General features: G+C 40.1%; 6 protein-coding genes across 6 annotated transcripts; all 6 read left to right on the top strand.

Moving 5' to 3' along the window:
• Window positions 1–517: 517 nt before the first annotated feature.
• Window positions 518–1,783, top strand: JH06_5273 (multidrug transporter permease; the record flags this gene model as incomplete). The annotated part of the gene is given in 7 exon segments (XM_014670376.1): window positions 518–763; window positions 793–1,043; window positions 1,074–1,182; window positions 1,213–1,323; window positions 1,354–1,409; window positions 1,440–1,522; window positions 1,536–1,783. The coding sequence occupies 7 exon segments, from the start codon at window positions 518–520 to the stop codon at window positions 1,781–1,783; spliced, it is 1,104 nt and encodes a 367-aa protein (XP_014525862.1).
• A 728-nt stretch (window positions 1,784–2,511) lies between these two features.
• On the top strand, window positions 2,512–5,320 carry JH06_4247 (adhesin-related protein; the record flags this gene model as incomplete). Its single annotated transcript, XM_014670375.1, has 3 exons — window positions 2,512–4,180; window positions 4,207–4,310; window positions 4,340–5,320. The coding sequence occupies 3 exons, from the start codon at window positions 2,512–2,514 to the stop codon at window positions 5,318–5,320; spliced, it is 2,754 nt and encodes a 917-aa protein (XP_014525861.1).
• A 56-nt stretch (window positions 5,321–5,376) lies between these two features.
• JH06_4246 (vacuolar protein-sorting-associated protein 33-like protein) lies at window positions 5,377–7,426 on the top strand (the record flags this gene model as incomplete). Its single annotated transcript, XM_014670374.1, has 12 exons — window positions 5,377–5,424; window positions 5,501–5,569; window positions 5,602–5,739; window positions 5,770–5,936; window positions 5,966–6,236; window positions 6,267–6,320; window positions 6,349–6,469; window positions 6,500–6,804; window positions 6,835–6,983; window positions 7,014–7,090; window positions 7,122–7,264; window positions 7,295–7,426. 12 exons carry the CDS (start codon window positions 5,377–5,379, stop codon window positions 7,424–7,426), a joined length of 1,674 nt encoding a protein of 557 aa, XP_014525860.1.
• A 251-nt stretch (window positions 7,427–7,677) lies between these two features.
• JH06_4245 (hypothetical protein) lies at window positions 7,678–9,728 on the top strand (the record flags this gene model as incomplete). Its single annotated transcript, XM_014670373.1, has 9 exons — window positions 7,678–7,771; window positions 7,806–7,945; window positions 7,975–8,190; window positions 8,221–8,291; window positions 8,320–8,500; window positions 8,528–8,698; window positions 8,729–8,862; window positions 8,891–8,996; window positions 9,027–9,728. The coding sequence occupies 9 exons, from the start codon at window positions 7,678–7,680 to the stop codon at window positions 9,726–9,728; spliced, it is 1,815 nt and encodes a 604-aa protein (XP_014525859.1).
• A 286-nt stretch (window positions 9,729–10,014) lies between these two features.
• JH06_4244 (hypothetical protein) lies at window positions 10,015–10,940 on the top strand (the record flags this gene model as incomplete). The annotated part of the gene is made up of 4 exons (XM_014670372.1): window positions 10,015–10,221; window positions 10,250–10,420; window positions 10,450–10,645; window positions 10,675–10,940. The coding sequence occupies 4 exons, from the start codon at window positions 10,015–10,017 to the stop codon at window positions 10,938–10,940; spliced, it is 840 nt and encodes a 279-aa protein (XP_014525858.1).
• A 157-nt stretch (window positions 10,941–11,097) lies between these two features.
• JH06_4243 (hypothetical protein) lies at window positions 11,098–13,472 on the top strand (the record flags this gene model as incomplete). The annotated part of the gene is given in 4 exon segments (XM_014670371.1): window positions 11,098–11,148; window positions 11,192–11,361; window positions 11,454–11,636; window positions 11,648–13,472. The coding sequence occupies 4 exon segments, from the start codon at window positions 11,098–11,100 to the stop codon at window positions 13,470–13,472; spliced, it is 2,229 nt and encodes a 742-aa protein (XP_014525857.1).
• Window positions 13,473–13,651: the final 179 nt, after the last annotated feature.

Here is a 13,651-nt window from a genome sequence, read left to right as displayed (position 1 = left end):
ACAACGCATGTAAGTAGAGAGAGGAATCACTCCATGATCACGGAAGTCTCTCTTGAACATGTGGCGAGTACGAGCACGATATCCGTTAGCGTGAGGCATGTTCTACAAGAGAATTAGTATAAAAACATGGCTCATATCACAAATCTCTCTCAGAAGACATTGTTTTCAGAAAAGATTATTCAAATCACTTACAAATCAACAGTAAGAGCTATTTAAGGAAAGAAGCACTCTAAGGGGTGGGGGTGTTTTCTATCCTGGGGCTTCTTTCTGTTTCTATTTGCCGAGATCACTATGATATACATTATGAATGATTTTGTTTGCGCATTTACGAACAATATTAGATACAATGGAATTGAGGAATTGTGATTGTGTTCCAATCCATTAGTGAATCGCTTTGTTACCAATCCGAATCATGAACACGAAATGATCCATTTCCACAGGGATCCATAAACGCTTCTATTTCAGTGTACATTTTCTCCCGCGGTTCTTTCTTTTACAGTCATTATTACCTTCTGTAATGTTCTATCAAAACAACTACTGGCTATCCTTGGTTTTGGCCATTACTACAATGATTACGTGGGGTTCGAATAAGATTGCAGTGAAATCTCTTACCTATCCCGTTTCCATGTATACTATTGATTACTTCACCTGGGTATTTCTATTCCATATTGTTCTTGGGTTCACGATGGGAAGTGAATGGTTCCCACCCAAGAAGGGAGAAGGTATGATCTCCAATTTCATCGACATCTTCAAGTACAACTCGGTAAGGTGCTGGTATTGTTATTGAAATAGAAATCTTTGATTGTTCAAAAGATTGCAGGACCTATAGTAGCCGGTATCAGTACGACTGCTTTTAGTCTTATTATGTTCGTTCTGACGGATGGCTATGGACTGACGAGTGCAATTCCTCTTCTGTTTGGCTCTGCTATGCTTCTTGGAGTGTTAGCAACCTATGCAATTGAACCCAAAGGAAGAGCTGTGTATATCTTCACAGGAGTCGCTATTCTGTTTGGTGCTGTTATCATGAATACAGTCGCTTCGACGTGAGTACATGAACTATTGTTTATGAGTAGTCTTAATAACAAGAGAAAACAGAAGCCGGAGAATAAGGCTCTTTTGGAGAATGATGAATCAAAGACTTCGGAAACTGCTGTTGAAGTGCAAGAAGAAGCTCCCAAAACCGTATCAAACTAATATATGAATTACTGGTAGAATTCGATGTGTCTGTTCGTTGTTCTTGGAATCACTGGTGCAATCTTTGATTTCTTCTATGGACCATGTACTTCTCTAGGTAATAAGGAGCCTTATCCAGTATCTGCCTATGTTTGATTGTGATTCTTGGATGATCTATAGGGAATTTTCCTTCTTTGTTCGTTTGCTTCATTTATTACTGTTTATCCTCTTGCATAGTATTTCCTGTAATTTCGTGTGAATTGTAGTATTGTCATGCGTCATCCCTTGAAAGGACCCAAATGTACTATGAAAGAATATTTCTCAGCAACTTGGAAACAGAGATGGCCAGGTACTACTTCTAGGTGATTATGATGTAGCTATTTGGTCAGCTCTTCTTTTAGCGATTGGTAATTTCTGTTATGCGTCTACTGGAGGTTCTCTTGGTTATGCTATTAGTTATTCTTTGAGTCGTGGCACCCTTCTTGTTTCTGCTCTTTGGGGTATTTTGTACTACAAAGAATTCAATGGTGCTGACTGTAAAACATGGACTACCCAATTGGGTGCTCTCTATTTGTTTGTTGCTGCTATTGTTGTAGTAGCAATGGCTTAATTGAGATTCTTATTTATTATATTGTGTTTCTTTGATCACAACCGTTAATATTGTTTATATAGAAAGAAGAACAAAAGAGCCATTATTACTGTATTTACTATATGTATGAATTGTGGAATTATGGTCCTATAGAGTAATAATGTCCATATTCTTGTGATTTAGGGACACATGTGGGTTTCTTTATCAAATATCCTTCACTCTTGGAAGAGTTTGTGTGGAATATCTTCTGTGAAGAGATTATATATATTTGTAGAAATATCGAAGTTATATCTTGTGAAAACACTGAATAAGAGATGCAACAGTTGTAGGAGGAACGTAATTTCGTTTCTAACTATAGACAACCTTCGATGCAACAATATCCTATTATGAATGGTGGGGCTTCCATGGGACCACCAAATCAAGGAAAGATGGGTGCCAGCATGAATATAGATAGATTTCAGCAGAATCTAGCGCCTGCACAGGGTGGTCCAAATCCTGCAATGGGTTTCCCTCCAACTGGAAACAATACTGGTACATATTTTCTTTTTGTATAATCTAGAACGTTCTCCTTTGCAGCAATCAGCTGGCACTGGAGTCATACCTGGAGCTGGAAATGATCCTTTCGCTACTACTCCTCAACAACGAATGTTCTATCAGAATCTGTTCATTCAATTAGATAAGGACAAAGATCACAAAGTGAAACATGATGAAGTGATCTTCCTAAAGAAGTATTAGAACGTTTGTATCAAATGTCTGATTTGGATCATGATGGTGATTTGGATTTTGCTGAGTTTGTAATCATTACTCATATTCTTTTCACTTGTCGTAATGGTGTTCCTCTTCCTCAACAATTACCTCCTTCTTTGATTCCTCCTTCTAAAGCTAATCTTGTTCATTCTACTCCTTCTGTTCCTGCTCCTGTTCCTGTTCCTGAGTCAGAAGATTCTGATGAAGAGAAAAAGCCTGAAACGAAGGATCCATTTGATTTTGATTTCGGTGCGCCTGCTTCGTCAACAGAGGCTATACCCAAGGAGGAAGAGCCAAAAGACCCGTTCAATTTTGGAGCCGTGTTAGCTCCTGAAGAGGAGAAGGAAGAAGATGAAGATGAATCTGATTCTGATGAAGAGAAGTCTGCTCCTCAATCTATTCCTCCTGTGATGCCTACTATGCAAGGTCAAGGACCTAGACCTGTGATGCCTCCTAAGCCTACACAAGGAGCTGGAAATGATCCTTTCGCTACTACTCCTCAACAACGAATGTTCTATCAGAATCTATTCATTCAATTGGATAAGGACAAAGATCACAAAGTGAAACATGATGAAGTGATTACCTATCATTCTCAAAGTGGTCTTCCTAAAGAAGTATTAGAACGTTTGTATCAAATGTCTGATTTGGATCATGATGGTGATTTGGATTTTGCTGAGTTTGTAATCATTACTCATATTCTCTTTACTTGTCGTAATGGTGTTCCTCTTCCTCAACAACTGCCTCCTTCTTTGATTCCTCCTTCTAAAGCTAATCTTGTTCATTCTACTCCTTCTGTTCCTGCTCCTGTTCCTGTTCCTGAATCTGTTCCTGTTCCTGAGTCAGAAGATTCTGATGAATCTGAATCTGATGAAGAGGAAGAGGAACAGGAGATACCGGCAGTTCAATCTTTTGTTCCAAACATGGCTCCTCGACCTGGAATGGCTCCTCGTCCAGGAATGGTTCCTCGACCTGGAATGACTCCTCGGCCTGGTATGGCTCCTCGTCCAGGAATGGCTCCTCGACCTGGTATGGCTCCTCGTCCTGGTATGGCTCCTCGTCCAGGAATGGTTCCTCGACCTGGAATGGCTCCTCGTCCTGGAATGGCTCCTCGACCTGGAATGGCTCCTCGTCCAGGAATGGTTCCTCGACCTGGAATGGCTCCTGGGCCTGAACAGTCGCAACCAATTCAGCCTCCTGCCCCAGAGCAGGATCTTTTTAACGTGGTAACACAGACTGTTAGTTCAGCTCCTGAACAGGACTTATTTGGTTTTGCCTCAGCTTCTCCCGTATCTGCAACTATTCCAGAAGCTACTCCAGCTCCTGCACCTGCTCCGACTCAAGACTTGTTCAATTTTTCAATGCCTCTTATCCCAGTGGAGTCAGCTCCTGTTCCCAATGCCAGTACCTCTCCTGCTCCAGCTCTTGTAATCGAGGCAGAGAAACCAGTTGAAATGGCTCCTGAACCTGAACCAAGTGATGAAACGAGCGATAAGAAGTATTTGTGGTTAGAGTGGAGACAGAACAAACTCTCTTTGGAGAGTCGTCAGAAGCAGTTGCAGAGAAAAGAAGAAGAGATTGAACGTAAGACTCAAGAGCTTGTTGATCTTCGTATGAAGGTGGAAGAAGCAAAGAACACACTGCAGGCCCGTCAAGTGGAAGTTCGAGCTAAGTGTAAGTTTACATTTAATAATTAATAGTAGTGACTCATATCGCTGAATTGCAAGCTAGATCCAATGAAGTAATCGGAGAGCGTATGGGAGGTAAGAGCAAGAAGAAGATTTCCTATATGTTCGATTCTGAGGTAGAGATGAGACGAAGTATGAAGTGTAGGAAGATGAAAATGAACCATTGATGGATGAAGTTGATTTCTATGAAGCCGGATTCTTGCATAAGTATGATACCTCAGGTCGTGGTCTTCAACGTCAGGCAGAACCTGTATTATATGGTGCTCCAGACTATAGTTCTTATTCCTATAGTGATTATAGTGACTATAGTGATTATAGTGATTATGACTACAGTGAATCTGAGGAAGAACAAAGCGTGAAGAAACCCACAATGGTAACTAAACCTGTTGACTTTGGATCTGAGGAGGATTTTGAAGAGGAAACTTCAATGAGAACACCTGTTTCTGAGGATGAGGAAGAGAAATCTCAATCTGTTATGATAGTATCAGATGAGGATTTTGATGAAGAGAAATCAGATATGGTAACTCCTGTGTCTGAAGATGAGGAAGAGCTGGTGGAGAAGAAGCCAAAGCGAGCGGCTCCTGTGTCTGAGGATGAACTTGATTTTGATGAAGAGGTATCTGCTGAGGAGCCAAAGAAGATTGCTCCTGTCTCTGAAGAGGAGGATTTTGAGGAAGAAGTGCCAAAAGAGAGATCAACTCCCAGATCGGATGATGAGGATGAGTTTGAAGAACAATTGCCAGAAGAAGAACCTAAGATAGCCACTCCACTTTCGGGAGATGAGGACGAGTTTGAAGAACAATTGCCAGAAGAAGAGCCGGAAGAAACTAAGCCAGCTTCTGATAATGATGCCGCCCCTCAAGAAGCGAAAACAGAAGATGTAAAGCCCGAGGAAACGAAACCTGATGACGATAAGGCCCAGAAACCAAAGGACAAGAAGAAGAAGGGTGACAAGAAGAAGGGAAAGAAGGGTGATAAAAAGAAGGAAACGAAGAAAGCCGAGGAAGGTGAGAAGAAAGAACGAAGAGGAAGACGAGGACGAAAGGAAGGTACACCTGGAGCTCTAGGTGAATTGGGTCCTGCCAAGCCAAAGCACAAGAAGAAGACTGCAACGAAGAAGAAGTGATAACTTGCTTGCTATTTGTAGAGATGGGTTGTTTGTTCAACAGATTTGTTCTTCCAATGGCACCACCACTCTCAATTCGTAGCTGTCGTTTGGATTATGGAGGAGTTATTGATAATGAAACAAAGCAGTTTGATGATATCCTTGAGACTGCAGGAATCGTTATTGCATGCTAATATCTAGATTTCTGGTGATATTTTGTATATTGTTGATCCCTTCCTTCTAGATCAGTTGTTATATTCATCGGTATTGGTAAGAAGATGATGGTTTGTTTTAGTGGATAGAAGAAAGATACCAAGTACTGCAAATTGTCAAAGGAGCAGATTTCGTGTGATAGAGATACAGTTGTTTTCCTTCTTCAAGCGGTTGTCTCTACAACCCATCTTGCTGCCTATCAGATTCGCAGATTGAAAGAGGAGAAGGTTTGTTCTTAAGGATACTCTAATATATAGGAGACTCGTCAATTCCACATCGTGTTCTGTCCCAACAAGACAATGATGTGCTCGCAATGTTTACGTGAAGACAAAGTGCTTGGAGACGTAACTATTCATTCAGCTACGTTTAACACGATCCCCCTAGAGGAAGATCTTGTGTCTCAAGAAATTGAAAATGCTTTTACGTATATATTGGAATATCCATATAACCTAGACGGTTATATTTGAAGCAGGATCACACACTCCTTCCAACTGTGATTCAGCAGATCTATCAGCTCCAACAGTTGAGTGCGGGAATTAATGAGGTTCACGGTCTTGGAGAGCGTGCTATTTTTGTGATGGAGACTCTTCAGAAGCAAAAGAAGCTCCCTCAAATACCAAGACACGGAAAGAGTGTAATCCGTCACTTGATTCTCATTGATCGAGCTGTAGACTTCAGTAGTCTCTTTGTAACTCCTCTATCCTATGAGGGATTGATTGATCAAGTACTATTCTTGATATCAATCTGAGTGTAGCTCCTTCATATTCATGCAGGTGGAATTGAAGTTCCAGCAACAATGATTGGTCGTGTATGAATGATCCTTTCGTTTAATGTAGCATGATGACGGAACAATTGAAGTCAATCTGAACAATGATGATTACTTGTTCTCAGAGATCCGAGACGACAATATTTGTGTGATCCCACAAGAATTACAGAAGAAGTTGTATCAGATTCAAAGTACCTGAAAATGGAATGTATGATGGATAGCAGAGCAAATGCAAGAGACTTCTGAGGGGAAGAAGCCTTCAAAGATGGATGCATTTGATCGTCTACAGATTCATCAAGGAATTAGTGATTTCATCACATCTGTGACAAATGGATATATGTTCCGTCAACAATGGCAGATGGAGCATGAGATTCTAAATGGAGAACAGTTATTGGATTACATCGTGGAACGAATTACTCTTCAAGATACTCTCCCTCGAATCATGCAACTCCTTTGTTTGTATTCTTTGGTTAATGGAGGTCTTCGTAGTAAAGACTATGATACAGTTAGGAAGGAGATTATTCAAGTGAATTTGGAGTGAGTCATTCATGCATAGACATACGGATATGAGAATCTCCTATTTTTGAATCAGTTGGAACGGTCCGGATTATTCGCACGTCGTGAAGGAGGACGTAACTACAGTGCAATTCGGAATAAGTTGCAGTTGGTGAAGGATGTTGATGGGGAGAATCAAGCGGAGATGCAGTTGATGTGTTTGATAAGGTTAACAAGTAGCTATGTGACAAGTGGATACGCTCCTATCTCTGTACGACTTGTAGAATGGATTCTTCGGGAAGGACGCCTTCCTCCAGGTAGCAGGTATTAGATCAAATAATAATGTAGATGTGAGCCGATTGGTTGGTTGTGAGTATGAACATGATGTTGTTGGGAGTTCGTCAAACGCTGTACGGCCTGTAATTGTCGTATATTTCATTGGAGGAGTTACGTACACCGAAATAGCTGCTCTGCGATACTTAGCGAAGAAAGTAAAACTAGAACTGATGCCTGAAGAATAGGAAGGATTTGGTGCTGATTTGATTATCCTGACGACAAATATTGTAAATGGAAGTCGTATATTGGAAGAACTCAAGTCAACAGAACCAATGAAATTACCTCCTGTTGGACAGGCTAGTATTAATCCTTTTTGATTATTGTTTGTTCCAATCTATCTTTCAGAAGTCTAATCTTCGAATCAACAAATCGAAACACGAAAAACTGAAGCATGTCATTTGATACGACTGCCGTGGTTTTATCTTTATTCTTCCGCATTTCAACTGGTTATCTAGCAGGCAAACCGGCGATTTTTCTTCGTTTTTATGCCAGAGACACAGACTCCTCAGTTTTTCGTTTTTATTTATTGTATGAATCTGTAAAGAAGATGTAATTCTATAGAGATAGTATGGATGGATTATCAACTTCCGAAAGAGAGTATTTAGAGAAAGTGTCAAATTGTGGTCAAGCAAATGTTATTGCTAAGCTTGATACGACGGAAAGTATGAATTGAACTTTCGTTATTGATCTCTGTAGAGTTGAGAAACTTTATTACCGATCTCCAGTACTTTGAGAGTTTTTATCCTGGTGGCCTTGAATCCTATGTGACAAAGGCACATGATTTGCTTTTGAAATCATCACGAAAGGAGAATCCCATGGAGGGTTATGTCCCATCTGTAGGCAAATTAATGAGATAACAATGTAGGTTCCGGATACAATAGATGTTAGTTTTAATACGGTCGAGTACCACAATCTTGAGAAGGCAGGTGTACAAGAACTCATGTACTCGGGTTTCGTTCTAGTAGCTGGTGGTCTTGGTGAGAGACTTGGCTTCAATGGAATCAAAGTGAGTCTTCCCACTGAGATTCTGACAGAACTGTCGTTTCTTGGATTCTATATTAAAAGGATCCTCGCTATTCAGGTTCTTGTGTGGAGTATATATTATCCATAGCATCGCCTTCCTTTAAAAGATATGCATCTGATTCCATTTGCCATTATGACATCGGATAACAACCATGATTTGTATTAGTATTAATAGAATTTGATATAGAACATTGAAGTATCTTGAAGATAATGATTATTTTGGCATGCGCCGCGAACAAGTGTTTTTGATGAAGCAAGATGTTATTCCTGCTCTTATCAATATCCAATGTGAGTTAGCTGTAGCAGAAGATGGTCATCTCATCAAGAAACCACATGGTCATGGAGATGTTCATTTGTGTTTGTATCGAGTGATGATTGGATAATCGACTCATTAGCAGGATAAAATTGCGCAGAAGTGGTATGATGAGTACCATGTTCGTCGTCTTTACTTCTTCCAGGACACCAATGCATTAGCTCTGTTGACTATGGCCTGCACTGCAGCTATCTGTCAGAAGCAGCACCCGCATATGACTAGCACGTGTGTGAAGAGACTGCCGCACGAGGCTGTAGGGAAGAATTGTATGAATGATGTGTAGTCGGGAGCCCTTTGTAAGCTGACTAGTCAAGATGGAGAGGAACTCGTCTGCAACGTCGAGTATAATCAATTAGAAGATGTTCTTCGAGTTATCGATTCCCGCGGGGATTTTGCAGATGCTTCAGGGTATTCTCCGTAGGACTTGGTGAGATGTGTAATGTAGATTCCCAGGAAATGGAAACATTCTAAGCTTTGATTTGCGTCAGTATCTCTTAGTCTTGAATGCATCCAAAGGAGTGATTCCGGAGTTTGTGAATCCAAAGTATCGAGTAGGGATGGAGAATGGATATAAGGAGTAGCCAGGGTCGATGACAGAGTATTTACAGCCAACTCGCTTGGAGTCGATGATGCAGGATTATCCGAAGCTGATGCGTGTTTATCGAGAATCTCTAAAGATTACCAACTCCCACTTGATCATTACATATCCGCGAGAGATTGCATGGTCTCCTGTGAAGAATTCCCTATCGCGAGGTCGTGAATTGGAGAAAAAGACTGGTCATGCAGAGTCTGCTGCTAGTGGAGAACACGATCTGTTGAACACTTATCGATTGTTGTTGATGTCGGTGAATGAGTGTCCTGTGTGTAATCCTTCACACGTGCCACGAGTAACAGTTGAAGAGGGAGCATATGTAGTATTTGGACCTGAGGCTGGATGTACTACCGAAGAGATACATTCACACTTGGGAAGTGATATTTTGTTGAAGAAGGGAAGTGTTTTAATTGTCAATTGTCGTAATTGGTATCTAGACAAGGTAATAGTGGATGGAACTCTGATTCTTGATGATGACAGTGGAGAAGAAATCCAAACTGCACGAATTGAATTGCGCAATTGTGTTATTCAAAATATGGGATGGTCGTATAAGACAATCGATCCTGAAAATGCCTGTTATTCTCCCATTTATCAAATGAGAGGTTTCATTGTGGAAAGAAGAGAAACGTGTACTCTATGTTGTGGAAAGAATGGTGATTGTATTCATTTTAATAGAAAAGTGCACAATTAGTGAAGAGATAGCATAAGTAGTTGTTTGTTGAGTTGCAACCAGCGAATAGACAAAGGATAGATATCAGTTTCTAGTCAACTTCTTGCCGTACATGATCTAACATTTTTCAGTTTAATACGGAAAAACACTATATTCCCTATAAGAGAAGGTAACTTTGAGAGTCATCTATTAGACAGTGTCCCATTTAATTAAGGTCTCATCCCAGAGTTTCTATCCGACACATTTGTTCTTCTGGATAATATAGAGTATTTATATTTGATCAGTCTATCTGGAATCTTGGGGAACAATGGCTTTTGGATGTGAAGAGACTCTTTCGAGTGAGAGCTTACAACACGTGCATGAAGATCCGATTTTGCTCTTTTCTACAACTGACAGTTCTCAAGGATCATCCGATTGTTATTCATTTAACCCAAATCCTCGCTATGCCAATGAGATTCAACATTGTCCTCAGTTATGCGAACATCGTGACGATACATTTGTTTGGATGTTAAATGTACTCATTGGAGTCTTGTTTGATGTAGATTTGCAAAGCGAAACGTTCACCAAATTGTGTAGCCTTCTATGGGATCAACTATTATGATCGTTACCTTTCAACAAGAGTACTAGATACTCGAAAGCTGTCCTTGCTGAGTTGGGTATGTTTGCATTTAGCCTCCGCTCAGTATGACCAAATCAAGAATCACCTTTCTTTTGTATAGACTTGAGCTGGGTTTGATCGTAGAGAGACTTATGTGTCGTCTTGAAGGATGAGTACACTGCCTTAGAGATTCAAAGTTTCATAATTCACGTGCTATCCATCTTACAGTTCCATCTTTTATGTCCGAATCCATTTGTTCAAACAAGGCAATTGCTGGAAGAAACGAATCATCCTGGTCTTTATTATTATACAGAGCAGGTTCTTATTGCTATTTGTCGAAGTAGGCTCTTGAAAATATCTTTAGTGTAGAATATGATTCGATTAGTCTTGATATCCAGTCTATCGTATGTTATTCAATTGGTCTATCGTGGTTTCTGTCAAATCGTTTCAGCTCACTTCCGCCTACTCTTCAATTTGTGCTAAAGATCTATCCTACCTCTCTTCCCATTCTTACTTCAATCGTGAAAGCTAGTTTTGGGGATACAGTTAGTGAAGCCTGTGAGCAATTCGTTAACAGCTCTACGTTGATGGAGAAAGAGACATTTTCATCACCTGTTAATAGGACTGTTGTGTAAAGAAGAGTGAATCCTCTTCATAACCTGTGCGGAATTCGTTGTTTGTTGAGAACTTGTATTTCATAATATGTGTGTACAATGCCAGATATTGATGATTTTCGTCGTGATAACTCTTTTCTAAAAGTCTGCATAACTAAAATCCGTAATATGTAGACAAATGACGAATTCCTGGAGAAACATCTGTTTCTTAAGTGTATTCATCGTCTCGGTGATAAAATGATCGTAGATGTTATAAATTATGATGACTGTAGATTCTTACAGGAGAAGGAGTCAAATCCATTGTTCGCGAATGTTATCATTTGAGTAACCAGATTGTCAACTCATGGTGTACCATATTAATTGATTTTATTTCGGCTCCGACATATCACGATACTCGAAGGAAACGTATCACTAGAACAGATAGTAAAAAGAAGGAAGAGAGGTACTTTGAAATTTGTTAGAGTCATATTTAGGTCTGTTTCACTTCGTTCGGTCAATCACCTTCTTGACGAGCAAGTGGATTCATCTACAAGTACGGATCAAGCTGTACAGACGTCGCAGACGTCTGGGAAGCGAGATTACAATACACGTTCGAGTCCATCCAAGTTGGAAGAAACACCAGAGAAATCGAAGAGTGTCCATTCCTTTCTATTCTACCCGCTCTTCTTTTTGTATCCTCTTTTTGTTAACTGTCTTCGGTTTGTTTTCTCTGATTTCGTAATGTTTAGATTCTATATGTACCTTTGGTCTCTAATTCTTCCAGATTATGCAGTTCATCGTCGAGAGGACATTCCATCACTTTCGACATCTCGTCTTCCTTCTGATATTGATGTTAATTCTGAGTCTATTTCAGGTCTTTTAGAAGATCTTGAAGTTGCATTGTTCCACATCATTCATCGTTGCGTTCAGGCAATTCGCATTTGTTGGTTATCTCTCTTCAATCCCCAAGCCTACATGAATGTAGCTGTATGGATTGTCACAGCTATCTCATATTGCGCGGGATGCATGCGTTCCTTCTTCCAATGGCTGTTTCATTCTTCAGACCATTCCCAATCTCTGGTGATCCAACGCACAAAACGAAATCAGAAATGGTCAGAGACTCAAGATCAAGTGAACTCACTTCTTCAGTCCTACTTCGGTACGCTGGAAGCATGTCGTCCGCCAACTCTCTTCGATTCCAGTAAGACCGAAGAATCGTCAGTATTGTCGCCTACAACAGGTCTGTTAACCAAGTCGATGCTGGGATATCCACTTCAGGAATACACTATTCACACAGTAGATCATTATTGTTTGGTTCTGTTTCGTATTCCTCGACCAGAGACCACACGTGTTGTGTTATTGCAACATGGAGTGATGGACACAGCATTAGCCTGGATCTCGGATAAGCCATCTCTTTCACTAGCAATTCAAGCTTATTTACAGGGTTATGATGTCTTTTTTGGTAGTATTCGAGGAACAGATGGTCACTATAAGAGTGATCGACCTCGTCATGAGATCTTGGATGTAAAAGACAAGGAGTATTGGAACTACTGTATTGATGATCTCATATTGGATTATCGGTCATTCATTCAAAGTATTTATGTGATTAAGGAACGAGAAAGGAACCAAGGACAAACTGAAGTGATATCAGGAAATGATGAATTTAAAGTGGAATACAAAGGTGAGATTCAAATCACTGCTTATCGTAATTTGGATGAATCATTTCTTCATGAATATTATACAATCATGGGTATTTCACATTCTATGGGAGGAGCAATTACTCTTGCTTACATAGCTGAAAGCATTATTACACATACAGCCCATCATTTATCAAAAGTTGTATTGCTCTCACCAGCTGGCTATTTAGCTGACCAATCTCTTATTGTTAGGATTGTGATGGCTTGCTGCCCTTTATTTGTTACTGAACGATCTGCTCCAACAGCTTTTCCAACTCGTTCATCGCGTGCTCATCTTTTGATTGCCAAGATTCTACAAGATATGCAGAGTTCACCTGCAACGTTAGAGCTGGTGAACCAGATTTGTGCAATGGTGATTGGAGGAGATCCTCAAGACTGGCCATTCCAAAAGGTGAATTATACCAAATACCCTCTAGGTGTAACCTCTTTGTATGTTATGTTACAGTTTCGACAATGGTATCAAGGTGATGAATTTACATCATATGATTATGGAGAAGAAGGGAATTTGTTACGATATGGTCAGAAGACTCCTATCCGATACACTGATTATTATGATCAATTTGATCTTCCTGTTCATTTTGTGGCAGGGAAATATGATAGCATTGTTCCATCAACACAAGTGTTTCGGCATTATACGAAATTGTCTCCTATTTTGGGGGAGAATACGAGTTATGTAGAATTTAAGAACGCTGGACATCTGCAATTCACAATTGGATTGGATCATGATGTTATATCCTATGTCCTTGATAAATTAGCAGAGGGAAATATACAGGGTTACCATGGATTGAAAACAGAGAAGCTTCCTCCGCAGTGTCAATTTGGTTTTACTAAAGTGGATTCTGCGAATCGAGCATATGATTGTTATATTGTTTGTTAGAAGATCACTCCTCATATTCCATATGTACGTGTCCCTTTTCAAACAAAAACATCCATATCCAATCACCTTTTTCTCATAGTTTACTTCTTCTTCTGGTTGATCTTCTTGTGATAGAAGGCAAGCTCCTCATCCTCAAGAATGTAACCATCAGCACGACCACTCTGACCAGGACGAGAACT

Source organism: Blastocystis sp. subtype 4, assembly GCF_000743755.1.
Source record: "Blastocystis sp. subtype 4 strain WR1 chromosome Unknown seqid_0285, whole genome shotgun sequence".
In the NCBI taxonomy this organism is placed as follows: Eukaryota; class Bigyra; order Opalinata; family Blastocystidae; genus Blastocystis; species Blastocystis sp. subtype 4.
This window is presented reverse-complemented; position numbering and strand designations above follow the sequence as displayed.